The following is a 19281-nucleotide window of genomic DNA, read 5'->3' on the forward strand; positions in this document are numbered from 1 at the left end:
GTGAACTATTTGAACTAACGTAGTTTTCTCTAAGGCTCGCTATTGGCTTTTCCGTCCTTTGGTTTCCTTTTAAACCTAATAAGTGTAGCATTTACACGGATCCTGGCTAGCTTGTGGATTCTATAGGATGTCTACCTATAGACGCTTATAGGATATTTGACTACAAATCAAATCAGTTTCTTTTTAGGGTTCCGTACCCAAAGGGTAAACGGGACCATATTACTAATACTCCACTGTCCGTCCGTCTGTCTGTCTGTCACCAGGCCATGAACCGTGATAGTTAGAGAACTCTTGCGCGTTGAAGTAACTGTCATCTAGTGGTCAAAATCAAAAACATTCTCTAAAAATACTTAAGTATGGCAATAAAACAAAAAGCAGTTGAATTGACAGATATATTATCTGGGGGCACGGCAGAGCCGCCAAGTCGAGCAAAACAAAGAGGCACGGCCGTACCATCCTTTTTTCGATGGTCATAGTATTATTCATAAAACAATCAACACTTAAGTACTTATTCACTATCACTTATATCACTATCAGTGGTATTTGATTCCTCCGTTTTGCTCTCATCCTTATCTTTGGCCCTTAAATTCTTTATCAACTTCAAAACTTCAATTCTAAACTTTAATTTCGAATTCTCAGACAACTTTTTAACTGAAGGCGTTATCGATTTGAAAAACGCTCTATCTTCGTCCTCTTCCTTTTGTATTAGACTAGAAAGGACAGATATGATATCTTCTTCATTTGTTTTTTCTCTTTGCTCTGGGCTGTATTCTGTTCTTGCTCTCTTCTGTGCTGGTTCTTCTTCTAAAGTGACGAATACTTTCTGTTCCCAAGGTTCTGCATCATCTGCTTCTTGATCTCCAGTTTCTAATTCATCATAATCTTCTGGATTTCTTATTTGTTTGGTCAGAAAGCTGGTGTTGAGTTTTTCAATATAGCTATGGAGCAAAACATATAAAACATTTATTAATAATGATATTTTTACACGAAATGAAATGAAATGAAATATATTTAATAACAATTGTTACATGTCGAGGTAGGTACAATTTTGACAATACCATAGTGGAAATAACATTATATTTCATTTATTGAATACTATTTTAATAATTATGTAAGCCAATAAATAGCTAACGAATAGAATTAATTCAATTAAAATTCGAAATTATATGACCACACAGATGTTAACTATTAGCAAGAGAGAAAACTTTTATTTTAAAACTCTATATCCTACACTAATAAAAATGTATGTAAACAGCTGTTTAGTATATAATCACTGTAATACAATGCTTGTTAACGAAAGCAATATTGAACAGCACTATTAATTATTAATAAAATTTAACTAAATTAGAAATACTCCAAGGGCCCATTTCTCGAACGATATTAGTCTAATATTATTGGTGTACTGTCATGGCAATCTATATGATTTTTCAATTCGTAGACTAATAATTAAACTAATACCGTTCGAGAAAATGGCCTCTGGGACCGTTCTCTTAATGGGCCACAGTTCTAGAGCTCCTCAGGCCCATTTCACGAACGATATTAGTCTAACACAATCTTGTATTGTTATATGATAAATAAATAAATAATAAATAATAATAGTATTAGTCCACGAACTGTCAAATCGTATGGCAACATTACACACGGGTGTGTAATGCTTAATATAATTATAAAAAAACTATCATACATTTGTTATAACGCCACTTGATATATTATTGTATGTTATAATGTAATTTTTATTATACGTTTCCTTTATTATATTGTGATTTCATCTAAACTGTCATTGATATAATGCCTAATGTAATATAATTTTCAAATAGTATATAGACATATTTTATAATGACATTTGTTATATTATATTTTTGTATAACGTAATACTTCATACAATTTTATCAAGTATAAATACATATATTGTATAACATTTTTTGTCATATTTCATTTACCGATAAGGGGCTATTCATAAATTACGTCATTTCAAATTAGGGGGGGGGGGTCTGGACATCGGATGACGGTAGCATGAAGTAGGAGGAAATGGGGTCATTTGAAGCATGATTTTTGGATGATTATAGGGGGGGGGGGTCAAAAATCGTCAAAAATCGATGACGTAATTTATGGACAGCCCCTAACGTAAAGTTTTACATACTTTTTATAACTAGTACGCAGACTACTGCTTTTGCTAGCTATTTCATTCTAGGGAGGCCGCAGTTCTAACCTAACCTAACCAATTTTTTCACGGTTTTCGTTCTGCGGGGGCCGCAGTTCAAACCTAACCTAAACCACTTTTTTCCTAGAGTATTTTATTCTACGGAGGGTCAAAGTTCTAACCTAACCTAACCCTCCTTTTGTTAGGTAGTTATTCGTTTATGCGGAGTCGCAGTTCCAACCTAACCTAACCCATTTATGTCATGCAACTATTATGCCACATAAATATTTATGTGATGTCACTGTTATAACAAATAATATGCTTTAGAGTATGTAATAATTATGGCAATGTATATTAGACGAAGTGTAAATATACCTAATGACCATTATACCAATAATAACATTATGTATACCGTTAATTAGGTATTACGGTAGTATGCCATTTATTATGTTATTCAAAATAACGATATATCAAACTATAATATATGAAAAGTAACTATAACAAATGTAATGCACCCATTACACACTAATAATATTAGACTAATACCGTTCGAGAAATGGGCCCATGTATAATTATCAGAATGCAATTCGACCGGAGTGAGAATATTAATTACCAATCGTCTAAGAATCGAAGTAGTTCCGCGTGTATGTACGGACGGTTTCGACGTCCAAGGTAGTCTGGTTTCAAAGATTTCACGTACGAGTCCCTGATGTTGTACCATTTCTTCGTTATTGTTGTACCTGTTACAAAATAATATCTTCTATCGAAATAACACAAAAAAATATGGAAAATCTTTACGAAATTGTAAGAGGGTGAACCGGGGTTAATTGAACCATCGGCAAAATTATGGCCCTCACATAAACATAGTACCTATAGTTAGAGTGGGACAGAGATAGGAAGATATTGTGCTAGTAATATGAAGTTGATCCATTACCTATGTCTTGTTTAGAGGTAGCACTGTATTCCGTAAACTGCGGGTCCAACTCCTCAAATATCTGGCCCCAGGCCCTGTCTCTCGCCAATCTGTCCTTATAATCAGGGGCTTGTCTGTCCCATAGACAAGGACGCGCTTGGACTAGTTCTATTAGCTGTTTTGTGTTCTTGTACGTGAAGGATATTGGTTCGATGTCTGAAACAAGAAAAAACAGGCATGAATTTATAATAATAAAATACCGAAAATTTATAAAGTAAATTGATGACCGGTCTGGCCTAGTTGATAGTGACCCTGCCTATGAAGCCAATGGTACTGGGTTCGAATCCCGGTAAGTCCATTGATAGGTATGTGTGATGAGCATAGTTAATTGTTCCTGACTCCTGACTTGAGTCATGGGTGTTTTCTATGTATTTACACAAGCCTTCTTGAGCTTACTATGCGGCTTAGTCAATTTGTGCAAGAATGTCCTATAGTATATTATTGAGATTATGTTACCGGGCGGATCCCAGGCTTCAAGCCCAGGACGATGGATGGATTGTAATATTCTGATGCATTTGTATGGTAATCGTATTAAATGTTAATTGGCAATAGCCTTTTGCACAGGGTAGTTATTTAATTAAGTAAGGTAATAAGATATCATTAATTAACTCGTAATATTAATGAGATTTAACTAACCTATCAAGCTCCTTCATAAATCACGTCAGATTTAAATACTAACCACAATTTAAACTTACTTGGTGATTAATACTTGCTAGGGTGGAATGGGGTCAATTGAACCACTTTATAAAATATAATTAAAAATTAAAATATATAATTATTAAAGTTGATAAAGTCTGATAAATTCTTCAAAATTTGGCGCTGAAAGGAAACGTCAAAAAGGTCATTTTACCGAGAAATTTATATAAAATTTGACGTTTCCTGTGGTAACGCATTGCTGCAGCAGCATTGCGGCGCGACATTACTGCCAACTGCATTGCTGCCGCAAATCTCAAAAATCGGGGGCGAATTAACATCGATTTTCACACTTTTTTTTAATACCACGTCCGTATCAAACAAGCATACTGCCCGCCGGACGGTTATCAGTCACCGTAGCCTATGGACGCTTGCCAATTCAGAGTTGTTACATGTGCTTTACCGACACTGACAGATCATGTTCATGACATAACAAATCCAGATCAAACTCATAACCTGTTACTACATTCCGAATACTTTATTGACTACGTCACATCCCTATCATCATGCGTCACGATTACGGTTTAGTCATAAGTGTCATAACATAACATTGATAATAATAGTCCATCCGTGTTCACTGGAAATTGAACTTTATTTCTATACCAATACGGTTAATTTCAAATTGCTTACATGCGAAACAATCGTAGGTATTTTGTTGATGTAAATCAATTGTTTGTTTGATTTGTTTATGAACTCAATTATGACATGATTTAAATAAAAACATTAAGGCGCTCTTATACTCGAGTTTTACGTTTTCAAGGGGGTGAAGCAGACGCGTGGTAGAGCGGACAGGCGGGCGCCCCGCGCGGCGCACCGCACCATTCCCGTGCAGCACGTCTACGTCCTTATTCTGACGACATCGGTATTCTGAATTGTCAGTTCCGGGATTTTTTCCGGCAATTAATATTGAATAAGATTTATTAGCAAATTCGAATTTTGATGAGTACTTAATGAAATTAAAAATGGTAGGTAAGACGGTGAGTGTAAATAATTATTAATTATATACAATATAAGTGTATACCGCGACAAACTGAGAATCTAATCAAATGATACCAAATTATTATGAGACAAAAAATAGTACTTATACTAATAGACATTAAAAATGTAATAGAGCTAGACCAAGAAAAATCTGCAACGATTTTGATTGCACACGCAGTGCAAGTGTTATTTTAAACGTCAATCTTCTATGAAATTATGAATAACACTTGCACTGCCTATGCTATCAAAATCTTTGCAGACTTGGTCTAACTCTAGCAGTCAATTTCGGGCAAGTAGGTAGTGAAAATAAGGAAGAATACTAGCAAAGCTAAGATAATTTGTGGGACTATTGAGTTATGCATAGCTCCAATAAGTACATAAAATTAGCTGTCTTCACAAGAAAGAATTATAACAATTTATAACTCTAACTGTAATACTTACTATTTTTCTAATTTTGAATTGACGAGTAAAAGTCAAGCATTTAAAGATTGTAATGACAAAAAACACTTCTACTTCGACATTCGAGTTTGTTAATAGCTCTTGAAAATTGGCACAGTTATACCTTGTGGTGTCCAGATAACCATACTTAATGTCCTCGAGCTTAGCGGGTGTGCTGAGGGTGTGGGGGTGAGGGGGGGGGGGGGGGGGGTGAAGGTCCCTTTTTTTAGTTTTTCGTAAATAACTCGTAAATAAAATCTTGTTAAACGTTAATAATCTACACAAAATTTTGTACAAAAAAGATTCAGTACACTTTTAGCAGGGATCAATATTTAAAAAGATAATAAAGAGAGAAAGTTAATTATATTAAATTCTAAGGTTCCTTGTTTTTATTTTTTCGTTAATAATTTGAAAAGTATGACTCATAGCAAAAAAAATCTTATACATAAATAATAAACATAAAATTTCCTACAAGAAACATGTAGGACACTTTTCGCTAGGATCAATATTAAAAAAAACCGGGAAAGTGCGAGTCGGACTCGCGCACGAAGGGTTCCGTACCATAATGCAAAAAAAAACGGAAAAAAATGCAAAAAGAAAACGGTCACCCATCCAAGTACTGACCACGCCCGACGTTGCTTAACTTTGGTCAAAAATCACGTTTGCTGTATGGGAGCCCCACTTAAATCTTTATTTTATTCTGTTTTTAGTATTTGTTGTTATAGCGGCAACAGAAATACATCATCTGTGAAAATTTCAACTCGGACGGACGGACGGACAGCGAAGTCTTAGTAATAGGGTCCCGTTTTACCCTTTGGGTACGGAACCCTAAGAAGACAAAGCAGCGGGTAAGTTGTTATTTATGTATAAGATTTTTTTTGCAATGAGGCATAGTTTTCAAATTATTAACGAAAAAATACAAACAAGGAACCTTAGAATTTATTATAATTAACTTTCCTTCTTTATTATCTTTTTAAATATTGATCCCTGCGAAAAGTATACTAAATCTTTTTTGTACAAAATTTTGTGTAAATTATTAACGTTTTACAACATTTTTTGATATTGGCCACCGTTTACGAGTTATTTACGAAAAACTAAAAAAAGGGACCTTAGAAGTGATTATAATTGAATTTCCCGCGTTAATATCTCTTTGAATATTGATCCTAGCAAAAAATTGTACTAAATCTTTCTTGTAGGCAATTTTATGCAGATTACTTATGTAATAGAAAATGTTTTGCTATGCGCCACCGTTTAAGAGTTATTTACGAAAAACTAAAAAAAAGGGTCCTTTAATATCAAATATCTCACTTCCGGTCAAGAATTCGATCAAGCAACCGGCAAATTCTGATTCAGCGGGGTCTAATTAGGTTAAAAAACCCGGTTGCCAAAAAGTAATACGATTTGCCAGTCGAAATCGATATTATGAAAAATATGACCAGTCTAAAATATTTGAATCTTGTATATCTATGTTTAAAAATTATTCAATTTGATTAATTTTATAGCCTTTTAAAATATGTTTACACAATTTATCAATCGTGACTGAATTCCGGATTGGTTAGATGGGTGTGTGCCTTTGCTGCCCAACTTGTTATAAAATGACAATATGACGGACGAATGTCTGAAATGTCACCGTATTTAAGAATTATTTTGCTTTTCTTCGTAAGCATGTTGAAAAACATTGTGTGTATAACATATTTGCATATTTATACTGTGATTACCCATTTTATGAAACGTCCGCTAAACTAGCATAGGTCCGACGCCGACAGTGGTCACGGGCGTACTGGCGTGAGGAATGGGCGCAAGGTATTGCCGCGTAGGGTGTAATTTAGTATTTAAGCAAAATGTTGAATTCATCAAATGGTGAATGAAAACATTAACGTTTCGATTAAAGGACAAGCAATAATGAAGATTTACTTAAAAGCTATCGACTGAAGTAAGTTTCATATACATTTTCGTCGTAGTACTTCTAACATAAGGAAATAAAGACAGTGTTAGGCATGTTTTCAACTTAAGATTCTATCGAGAAAATTATGAGCCGTCGTGTTTCTGACAAGCAATAACGTAGTTCAAGGACTGAAGTTATACATACTAGAAAATAATGCATGAAATCCTTGTAAAAGTCTGTAAATATGGTGACAAAAAAGCGCATTTTACTACACACCGCGCCTTAAGATATTATAATTGAAAAGAAATAAAGACAATTATCTGACAGGCCAATTCGTATGTACAGTCACCTGCAATAATATGTTACTCTTCGAAGGCCGCAAAAATATGTGAGACGCTCTTATTGGCTCTACAAATAAGATTGTGTCAGATATTTTTGCGGCCTTCGCTATGTCACATATTATTACAGATGACTGTACACTGACATCAGAGTCTATTATTTAAATGCTTTTCTTTTTTTATGATATAAGAGGCAAATTGAAAGGCGAATCGCCTAATGGTATGCGGTTACCGTCGTCCATGGACACCCGCTTCACCAGGGGCATTGTAAGCGCGCTGCCGCAATTTAAGATGGGAGTACGCTTTTTATTGAAGGTCGTATCGGTCCGGAAATAACGCAGGCGATAGTTAGGTACCTAATTCCACAGTTTAGCTCCTATTCTTAGAAAAATCACAATATTGCAGTCAAGTCACGAGCCATCATGAAAACAAGTCGAATTGGCCTTCTAGCTCTACCTGATGACACTAATTGACAACTATAAATGCACTTAGTAGTTAGTGGGTGGGTCATTCTCGCATTTCGTGCAAATCGGTATTATTTGCAATTTACCAAAAATGTGTTGGTGTTTTCGAATACCTGTCAATGCAAGGTTGTAACATAGGACCTAAAGTATATGGGCCCGCCATGAACAATCCTAAAAAGGTGGTTATTTTCTCTATATTTACAATTAACCCCCACTATTTTCATTCCTCTCTGCACGTATCGCGTGAAGCTATACTTTGACCTCCATTTGAACCTTAAGATACTAAAAATAGAAAACTTCTTTTTGGTTGAGTAAACAAGTAATTTAGTTATGTTTTATATCGCATAATATTATACTCTAAGAAATTAACAATAAAACTATACAGCCTTATAAGTGTATGGTCCAAGCATTTTCTTCATTACCGACGCGAGAAATGGATTAGCTATATTTTGCTATATAGCAAGGGTATATAGCACTTCCCGCGGATACAACACATTGTTCGTCAGTCAGTTGGCCGCGTGCTACCACAGCGGTCGTCCGTATGTTACTTTTGACGAAAATACCTACGTTCTCTCGTGTCGGGAAGGAGTGTGGTTCAGATAAATCTTCATCGCCATCTAGTGATTTATACAGTAAGTACCAATTGTACATTATTAACATTATACTTAATTGATGTGTTTTAGGGTTGCCTTTCGGGTGGCTTATTCTGCGAAATCAAGGTCTGATATCAACCGACCTAGGCGACGAAAACTTCCAAAACTTCATTCATATCTGTTTCATTCATTTCTTTTCCTTCCAATTTTGTCAGGGAAGGTGTTGGCGATGCGCTCGTTATATCTGTACCTAGTTATGTTTTACTTATGAAAAACCATAGTCGTGTTAAATTAGCTTTTAATTCCTTAGTCTTAAGGTTGATATTTGTTTGTAGCATGTCTAATGCAACCTGTTACCATGCGCCGCCAGGCAGTCCGCTGCTGGCCGCGAGCCTATGCACATACGATCTCGTGACATTTTTTGTAATTGTGTTTTTTCCGAAATACATCATCGTGTTAGAAGTCGGCCTTTTCTTCAAACGAACCCCATACAGTTAACAAAGTGGTCCTTCGAGCCGGATCCATGGACCGTACCCCGACCACGATAGAAACGCGTGGGTCGAAAGCGCGTCGTGCAGAACAATTAAGGAGGCTTCTAGAAGAAGAACAAAGAATGTCCCTAAATGGCGAGCCGAGTGAAGCACGTTATGGTCATAGTTCTACAGCCAGGTTGGAAGAAATTAAGCCAGCTTCAAGTATTTCGAAAGATTTAGCTATCACAAAAACAATAGAGGGTAGCGTAAAATCTGAACCAACCGCGGCAGAATTTCGCAAGAAAATGCTTCATACTTCTGCTTCGTATGCCAGCAAAGCTTCTAGCAGCAAGGGCTCAAGAACTTCATCGGCTTCTAGAACAGCAAAGAAGAAGCAACTTTTGTTAGAAGCCGCAAAACAAAAAGCTGCCATACAGATGGAGATCATCGATAAGACTCTAGATGCTCAGTTAGCAGAGCTTGACGACGAGGAACAAGAGTACGGTTCACAAGTAAGTCGAAGGAGCTATTCTCGAAGTCACGTTGCAAACTGGGTGGAAAATCAGAGCAACTTGGAACCGCAAGACGACCTGCAGCCAGCCCCCGATAATGGCATAAATATGGGTGAGTTGCATCAGCAAGTGTCACGTTTACCGCCCGAACCCGGTCCAGCGCCACGCGCCGCCACGCCCGCGCCAGCCCCGGCGCCCGTGCCGGCCGCCCCGCTGCCGCCGCCCGACGGCACCGTCATGGCACTCAACAATGCGATACAAGTTATGGCCGATGCTGTGAAGAACATCTCCACTGCCAGTGCACCGAATACCAGCCTGCTCAGTCGACTCAGCACACCCAAAGATCTCCCCGAGTTCTCTGGCGATTATTTAGAATGGTTGCAGTTTAAACAAGCATATTACGAGTCCACTGAGTTATGTAAATTCACCGATAAGGAGAACCTTTGGAGGCTTAGAAAATGTTTGCGCGGAGCCGCTAAGGATGCAGTCAACGCTTTGTTCATAAGTGCCACGTCACCTGAGAAAGTTATGTCGGCGTTGGAACTACGATATGGTAACTCCGAGTGCATCATTTCCCGCGTTTTGTACGACATTAAAAAGCTTCAACCATTGCACCAAGATTACCACAAAGATATTATTACGTTCGCATTAAAAGTTCAAAACTACGTGGAAGCAGTACGAGCAGTCGGTCAAGAGGAGCACCTACAGGGGGTAAACATAGTTTCCATAATCTTATCTAAGCTGCCGACAGTACTAATATCGAAGTGGTCAGATTACAGCTTCAGTTTAATCAAAGATGGTAAAAAACCTAGATTGGTCATCATGTCTGACTTTCTTAACGAAGAGGCAGTCAAGATTTCAACCACTGCAAGTACCTATATGGCCACAAAAAGTGAGAATTATAAACATAAAACCTCAGACACTAATAACGCACGTAACCACACAATATTAGTGCACGGCGAAGGAAGTGATAAGAAATGCCTTTTTTGCCGAACATCTGTTCACAAGATAACTGATTGTAAACAGTTTAAACGAGCGCTGCGCAAAGTGAGGTGGCAATTCGTTAGAAAAAACGGGCTATGTTACAAATGCCTATTATCTAAACACGAACGAGAATCGTGCCTTGCACCTGCTTGCGATAAGGACGATTGTGGCGAAGCACATCATCGACTTCTGCACTACACGGTAACCAAGAGCGAGGTACCGCTTGCGTCATCATCATCATCGGGCCCTTCGAGATCTACAACATCTCCTACTACGAGTGCGTCAACGCAGCAAGATCTCGAATCCAAATCGGTTCCTGAGACTTTGACGCATATTAACGCAAGTGATAAAAGGGTGTTGCTCAAAGTAGTGCGTATCAGCGTTAATGGACCTAACGGTGTGTTTTCGACTACGGCTTTATTGGACGGTGGTTCTTCGGTTAGTTTAATAAGTTCGAAATTAGCGCGGCGCGCGGGATTAAGTGGACGTACTAGCACGTTTTGCACACAAGGTGCATTTGTCGGCAGCGAATTAGTGCGCAAATCTACCATTGTGAATGTGAACATTACGGGTATAGACAATAAGGTGCATAATATAAGAGTGCGTAGTGTCGATGACTTGAGTGTACCGTTGCAAAGTCTATCAGTTTTAAAATGTACTAACTTTGCTCACTTAAAAGATATAAAAGATAAATTATGTACTTCCGATTCAAAACCTGAGATTTTAATAGGTCAAGATAACTATCATTTAATGATGCCTTTACAAGTTAGAGAGGGTAAAAATAACGAGGGTTATGCTAGCCTCACTCCCTTGGGTTGGTGCGCTCATGGGAAGGTGTACGTGCCGCAGGGTGTCCGCCCGCCCACGCAGGTCGAGTCTAACCTTTTTATTTCAGAGTCGGAGCACACGACGGATACCTCAGAGGGTCTCGATCTGTTAAGGCAGATCCACGAGGAGATCCGCCTGTCATTCAAGTTGGACACGTTGGGCGTGACGTGCGCGCCGCGGCAGAATGCGCAGGACGCGCGCGCGGTGGTGCAGCTGCAGCAGTCCGCTGAGCTGCGCGCCGGCCGCTGGCACGTCGGCCTGCCCTGGAAGGAGGACCACCCATCCATGCCTGACTCGTATCCTAGCGCTCTTAAAAGGATGAAAGGTATCGAAAAGAAAATGACTAAAGACTCTGGTTTTGCTGAAAGGTATCGGGAGCGCGTGGCTCACTTACTTCAAAATGATTACGCATCTGAACTGTCAGATACCCAGGTGAGACCCAAAACATGGTATCTCGCTCATTTTGGAGTAGACAACGTCAACAAAAAGCGTCTGCGCTTGGTCTTCGACTCAGCAAATAAGGTAAATGGCTTATGTTTAAACGATTTCTTATTAACAGGTCCCGATTTGTTGTCATCGCTATTTGGTATTATGTTACGCTTTAGGGAAAACAAGATTGGAGTAACAGGTGACATCAAAGATATGTTTTTAAGGATCAAGATTCGGGCCGAAGATCAACACGCTTTAAGGTTCCTATGGAGGGACGAGCCTACTGACGAATTAAAAACGTATGTAATGACATCACTTCCGTTTGGGGCTAATTGCAGTCCATTTGTTAGTCAGTTTATAAAAAAATTGAACGCGCGACGGTTCGAGTCAACTATGCCAGAAGCTGTCGATGCGATATGTAACTCGCATTACGTAGATGACTACATAGACAGTTTTGCAGACGAAGCCTCGGCCATCAAAATGGTAAGAAATATAAATTCTATTCACAGTGCCGGCGGTTTCGAGATGAGAAACTGGACTAGCAACAGTGTCTCAGTTTTAAATAGTCTGCCAAATCAAACCTTAGGGACTGCGGCCGTAAGGTTTAAAGTCGATCAGCAGCAACAAGGTGAGCGTACTCTCGGGCTAATATGGTACCCAGCCGATGATAAGTTGACATTCGACTTATCATTAAAACGGATTCCCGAAAGTATTGTCAACGGTGATGAGCGTCCTACAAAGCGTCTTATGCTTAGGGTAATAATGTCTATTTTCGACATTTTAGGATTCTTATCTCCTTTTACCATTCAGGGTCGAATAATGCTGCAGGATACCTGGCGGTTAAATATAGACTGGAATGATTACATTCCGGATGCTATTTACAACAAGTGGCGAAAATGGATTGACCTACTTAAGGTAATTAGCGACATACGTATACCAAGGTGCTATCAATCAGCTGTTCGCAATCACAGCCACGGAGATGCCGAGTCTCCATCTGTGCGAGTAAGCGAGACAGCAGATCACCGGAGCGCAGCATCTGCTGGTACCCCGAGCGCGACGTTGCCGCTATCGACGTACGCGCCTGGCAACGGTGCGCCTACGTCATGCGCTACGAAGGCCTACGAATCCGTAGCAGGAGCTACAAGCGCTACGCGCACGGCAAAGGTAGGTTATAACAACTTACAATTGCATGTTTTTTGTGATAGTAGTACTCGGGCTATGTGTACTGTAGCTTATTGGCGTTGGCAGATAAATGGTAGTATTAAAGTTGCCTTTATTGCCAGTAAATGTAAGGTTATGCCTGTAAAGCCATTGACAATACCTAAGGCCGAGTTACAAGCTGCACTATTAGCCGCAAGGCTGGCTAATACGATAGGTAAGGAGCACAAGATAGTTCCCGAGCGGCGTTACTTTTGGTGCGACAGTTCGACTGTCTTGCACTGGGTGCGTAACAATATGCGCTCATATAAAACGTTCGAAGCGAACCGGTTGGGCGAGATCGATGAGTTATCCCGCGTAGACGAGTGGAATTATATACCTACAAAGCTAAATGTAGCGGATTTAGCTACGCGGGAGAGTTTCGATCACGCTCAACTAGATAAATGGTTCGCGGGTCCGAATTTTTTATATGAAGACGTATCCTTGTGGCCAAAAGATGTGATTTTGTCACAGTCAGACGCCGCGTCGCCTGAATGTGTTGCTGTCGTACATGAGGGTTCAATTGGACTGGCTATACCGGACCCATTGCGGTTTTCTTCTTGGCTACGCTTGAAGCGGGCCACAGCTACGGTACTAGCGTTTATCGACAGATGTAAAGGTATTCATGGTCAAGTCGACTGCGGCACTATGGAACGAGCTGAAAGATTGCTTATACAGCACGCACAGGCGGAGTCCTTCGGCGAAGATATCGTCAATATTAATAATGGTAAGCCATTGCAACGCTCTAGTAGATTGCTCTCTCTGTCGCCGGTGTTTGACGAACATGGTCTGCTGCGAGTGAGCGGCCGCATTGACGCTGTAACAGACGTACCTATTGATGTTAAGAGGCCTGTGATACTCGATGGTCGGCATCAGGTGAGTAAGTTGATCGTCCGAGATTATCACGTGAAGCTGGCGCACGGGAACCAAGAAACCATAGTTAATGAGGTAAAACAACGGTTCTGGATCTTACGTCTAAGACCAACCGTTAAGTTCATAGCATCATCCTGTATGCTGTGCAGAATCCGTAAGTGTCAACCGCGTATTCCGCGAATGGGGGACTTACCAAAGGCACGAATGACACACCATCAGCGTGCATTCTCATACTGCGGTTTAGACTTGTTCGGACCGATGGAGGTCGTCGTGGGACGACGCCGCGAGAAGAGGTATGGAGTTTTGTATACTTGCCTGACGGTGCGTGCGATCCACATTGAGCTAGTCTCCTCTCTGACTTCGGACTCGCTGATAATGTCGCTGCGTCGGATGGCGGCCAGGCGTGGCTGGCCATCACACCTGTTCTCTGATAACGGGACAAACCTGCGTGGCGCCTGTACTGAGCTGCAGCGATCGATGCAGGAACTGAACGCCGAAGAGCTGAAAAGCTACGGTGCCAACAAAGGTATGGAGTGGACTTTTATCCCTCCCGCTAGCCCCCATTGGGGTGGGGCGTGGGAGAGGTTAATCCGTAGTGTAAAAACGTCTCTCAAAGTAATTTTAAATGAGCGTGCACCACGGGACGAGGTGTTAAGTACGCTTATGGCGGAAGTCGAGAATATAGTGAACAGTCGTCCCTTGATGCACGTCTCTGTAGAAAATGGAGGTGTGGAATCACTCACACCGAACCATTTCCTCCTTGGCACGTCGTCAAATCTGCCTATTATCGGTTCCTTTGACGGCTCTGACCTGTACCTGCGGAAACATTGGCGTACAGCTCAGCGGCTAACCGATATGTTCTGGCAGAGGTGGATGAAGGAGATCCTACCAGACCTCATACCAAGAAGGAAATGGCACGAAGAAAGGAAGCCGCTGCAAGTCGGCGACCTCGTCCTTGTTGTGGACCCGAACTCTCCTCGGAACATGTGGCCAAAAGGTTTGGTCACTCAGGTGTTTGCCGGTAAGGACGGGCGCATAAGGCTGGCGGAGGTGAAGACCAGGACTGGGACTTGGCGCCGGTCTGCGGCACGCATCGCACCTATCTCTTTAGCTGATTAGTGCTGACACAGCACTGGGGTGGGGAGTGTTGGCGATGCGCTCGTTATATCTGTACCTAGTTATGTTTTACTTATGAAAAACCATAGTCGTGTTAAATTAGCTTTTAATTCCTTAGTCTTAAGGTTGATATTTGTTTGTAGCATGTCTAATGCAACCTGTTACCATGCGCCGCCAGGCAGTCCGCTGCTGGCCGCGAGCCTATGCACATACGATCTCGTGACATTTTTTGTAATTGTGTTTTTTCCGAAATACATCATCGTGTTAGAAGTCGGCCTTTTCTTCAAACGAACCCCATACAGTTAACAGAAGGTAATGAACGAATTTAGAAGGTAATGATAATGTATTAGAGGCAGTGCATTTAATGGAAAGAGGGTTAAGTTATTATAAATAGTATGTTGGTATAAGCATTTAAAACTGTATGTAATAATATATAGGGGAGCCCAACTGGTGATTTATGGATCTAACTAGAGCGCAGTAGATTAACATAACCTGCCGCTCTACATATAATACCAGACCGCACTCAAGGACTGTGCTGAGAAATTTGACACGTTACTAAGAGACTAAGTGAGTTGGAATTGCAATCATCAGGTACCTGTCGACGATAAGGTAGAGAACGGGGCAAATGTTTGGAATAAAAGGCAGAAACTACATGAACATAAACACAGGCCGATAAGTAATAATAGTGTCTCCGCTGTCAAAAGCGACAATTCCCAACCCGTGCGTGATAAATCTCAGAAAACTGATACCAGCAGTAAAAAACGGTGTAAACCTCTCAGGGCGATGGAGCATCGCAAGTTCATCCATCTGTGGAATATAGCTTGACAATCGGAGGACATACGGGCATATCTGCTGTTATTCATGGTGCACTGTCGACGAACTTAAGCTCAAAGGGGACTCCAAGACTTTCAAAATAGGAGTACCCTCGACAATGTATGAATCCTGTTTATTTCCAACTATGTAGCCCGATAATCGTGGTCATTTCGTAAATCCAACGTCAATGGGAGTCAGACAAAAACCAACCAGTAATACTTAGTTCGGAATCCTGATTCGAAACCTTCACTGGATCTAATTCACCAAAATGTAAGGGGTCTTAACACCAAAGTAAGTTTTTCAGGCTTCTATGCTGTTGGTCCAGACTACTTAGGTACCTGGATAAGGGGTCTTAACGCAAAAGTAAGTTTTTCGGGCTTCTATGCTGTTGGTCCAGACTACGTAGGTACCTGCATATATCTTAAAGGGGTGTTTAGAGCATTAGAATGGTCCAATACACTTCATGCTTAATCTGGTACATACTCTCCACAAGTACATATCCTCACCATTGGAAGATTTCACGGGTAAGACCGATCCCAAAGTCAAGGTATTCTTTTCGTTCAGCTTTAGCAAAGCTGTTTGAGTCCATACTCCATGGCACGTTGTCGAAACAAGTGAATACATATTATTCCTGTGCAACACTCCGCATGGTTTCAGAGCGAAACGGTCTGTGGAAACTAACCTGACCTTGGTTTACACCATCTCAGAGCATCTGGATATGGGTATCCTGGTAGACGTCCTGTATTATGATTTCCGAAAAGCCTTCAATCGTATGGATAACGATGTATTCCTACACAAACTAGACGCTATTGGGTTCAATCCACATTTGCTTAACATTTTTGCCAGTTATCTGCGTGATCAACCACAGTACGCAACGACCAGCATGGCCACTTCGTACCAGATCCGTACCATACTCGTTCTGGTGAAAGCCAAGATTCAATCTTGGGGCCTTTCCTATTTGGAATAATGGTCAATGACCTGCTCTCGGTTATCCATAACGCTCGTTGTCTACTCTACGCCGACGATCTTAAATTGGTATATTGAGTTAAGAAGGAGGAGGATTGTAAGTTGCTGCAGGAGGATGTTTCATCTCTGTTCCAATGGAGTCGGGATAACAAACTGACTTTCAATGCGGCTAAGTGTCAAGTGTGTAGTTTTAATCGAGCCCTATTTCCTACACATGCTCAATATTTTCTTGGACCTGAGCCAATAGACTCTTGTAATAACAAGAGTCGTCTCAGTAAAGGATCTTGCGGTCATATTCGATACGCGGCTAACATTTCACGACCACATCAAAGCACTTGCCACTGTAGATTCAGTAGATTAGGCTTTGTCACTCGCAACGTCAGAGAATTCCATTTCCCTTGCCCCATAAAAGTTTTTTACAATGTTCTGGTCAGAAGCAAGTTGGAGGCGTCCTGGATAGCCTGGATCCCTTACGAGTCAACGTACATTCTACTATTGGAAAAGGTCCAAAAGAATTTCCTTAGGATGTATTACCAAAAAATATTTATTTTAGGAACCCTGGGCTTCATGTTTTTGGAGGTGAGGCACAACTTAAGCCTACTACTTTTAGCTTGTTGGGCTTTTCGTGGAGACTCTGACTGCCTTGAACTAGTAGAGAGGCTTGTAAGACTTTTTGTACCGGACATTAGAAATATAACCCTTGCTTGAGATTTTGCGAGTTTATGGAGCTGCGGTGGATGGATTGGCAGTCGAGTGTATTTGGATGTTAATTTTAAATTAAAGTATGTAGTTTCTCAGTGTGTTGGTGATAAGACTGATGTAGTGCTGTGTAAACATTAAATAAATAAACAATACGAAATACGTCTTCAATTACGTAAATTGTGCTTGACAATCGCTACAAGCTAGGTGGTAAATCATAAGTCGCGAATGTCAAGCCGGAATATTTGTTAAGTCGGCTTGATCGTCTGCACAGCGCTTGAGACACGTGATTTTAATGTTGTTAATTATATTAATGGTGTTAATTTTCGTTAAATAAAGTTTTTTTATTGCGATTTCATAAGTTTGTTTCATTACCGTCCACTGATAAAATTACCATCCATGCCCATTTCATTACCAGCGCGTAGTTCATTACCACCAGTCTTATTAAATGAAAAGTAATAAGGTTACGAAGGTGCCTTTAGCATAAAAGTGTCAATAAATGAATCCACAATGCATGAAAACCCAAAAATTTACCATTTAAAAGAAAATTTACAAATCGAGAGAACATCACCGATTTGCACGAAATGAGAGAACGACCCGTATCCTGTCAATAATAACCACTTGACATTTAATTTTAAACCTTATTGTTTACTGTATAAAGTCGTATTTTATTTGCCGTTATGGTTATAAAGTACCTACCTAATAATTATTTTAAATTGTAAAAAGAATAAAAACAACTTGATAAAATATCATTATTATTCATTCAGTATCATGCCTATAATTTCCAGTCATTTTTATTCGAAAATCGAATAGACTGTTTTGAGTGAAACAATTTACGTTAAAAGCTAAAATAAAATGTGTCAATCCAATTAAAATGCCATTTAAATAACAACCGTAACACGTGGCAATAAAATTGATAATAACTATTCATTGTCAAGGGAATCCCAGAACGAAAGTGTAAATACTGCATACAATTTAATTTCAACTTTAACGCCATGCAATACAGTTCTAAATGGAAGCAGTTTCAATTCACGCTTTTATTCATATCATAAGTCACATTTATTTTTAGATTAAACGCTATTACTTTACCTATATTTCAATATAATGAGTACAAATAGATACTTAAATAAAATGACCTACAAATAACTTTAATGTCAAAGATACTACATACCAGTCATCGCGAACCGATTTTGATCGCGTCCGTTTTCAAAATGGCTACCGTACCCACAAATACACGACAAATACACTTTTAAACCGAAAATTAATCACTTTCTACTATTTAAAAGTTTATTTAACGAATATTTTGCTATAAATATGCTTGTTTTAAGCGATTTTTGAATGTAAACAAAACGTAATGGTGCGTCGGTCGACGGTAAGGCACTAGCCGGGCCGGGGGCCGGGCGACCGGGCGCGGTACGGCAACGTCGCCACGGCGCACGGTTTGGCAGCGGCGCGTAAAATTGTGATGATTCATAATTATGTTGCGTTTTGATTTCGCTTTTTGTGTTGGCTAATATTAATATACTTACTTACATTAATTAATTAATGCAATAGCTACCTGCGTTAGTAAATCGTGTTATAAATGTATGTATGCTGATATCTATGAATCATTTTATAGTTGGCACTTAGGCCATTATTACTGATATTTTAATAGAAATGAGTCGTCGTTGTGACTTAAGCGCCATCGACATTAAGGTATTATTTGTAGAAACCAAAACAAATATCGCTCGCCCGATTCGAACTTTAAAATACGTCAAATATTACGTCTAGATACGATATGGATTAGATATGTTATGTCAGTGTCAAAAGTGACGTTTTGTGTTTGAAGTAACTGGGTAACATTTGTATCTAGACACAAATCTAGACTAATATTTGACGTGCCTATTTTA

The 19281-nt window shown here is 39.8% G+C and overlaps 2 protein-coding genes across 2 annotated transcripts; one reads left to right on the forward strand and one right to left on the reverse strand.

Moving 5' to 3' along the window:
- Positions 1-450: 450 nt before the first annotated feature.
- On the reverse strand, positions 451-18894 carry LOC134801945 (uncharacterized). Its single transcript, XM_063774577.1, has 4 exons — positions 18564-18894; positions 3075-3269; positions 2754-2880; positions 451-938 (listed from the first exon to the last, which is right to left on the reverse strand). The coding sequence occupies exons 1-4, from the start codon at positions 18568-18570 to the stop codon at positions 509-511; spliced, it is 759 nt and encodes a 252-aa protein (XP_063630647.1). The 5' UTR covers positions 18571-18894; the 3' UTR covers positions 451-508.
- LOC134801710 (uncharacterized) lies at positions 12109-14917 on the forward strand. The gene has a single exon (XM_063774308.1). It carries the CDS (start codon positions 12122-12124, stop codon positions 14915-14917), a length of 2796 nt encoding a protein of 931 aa, XP_063630378.1. The 5' UTR covers positions 12109-12121.
- Positions 18895-19281: the final 387 nt, after the last annotated feature.

This window comes from Cydia splendana, chromosome 23 (genome assembly GCF_910591565.1).
Source record: "Cydia splendana chromosome 23, ilCydSple1.2, whole genome shotgun sequence".
NCBI classification, from domain to species: Eukaryota; Metazoa; Arthropoda; class Insecta; order Lepidoptera; family Tortricidae; genus Cydia; species Cydia splendana.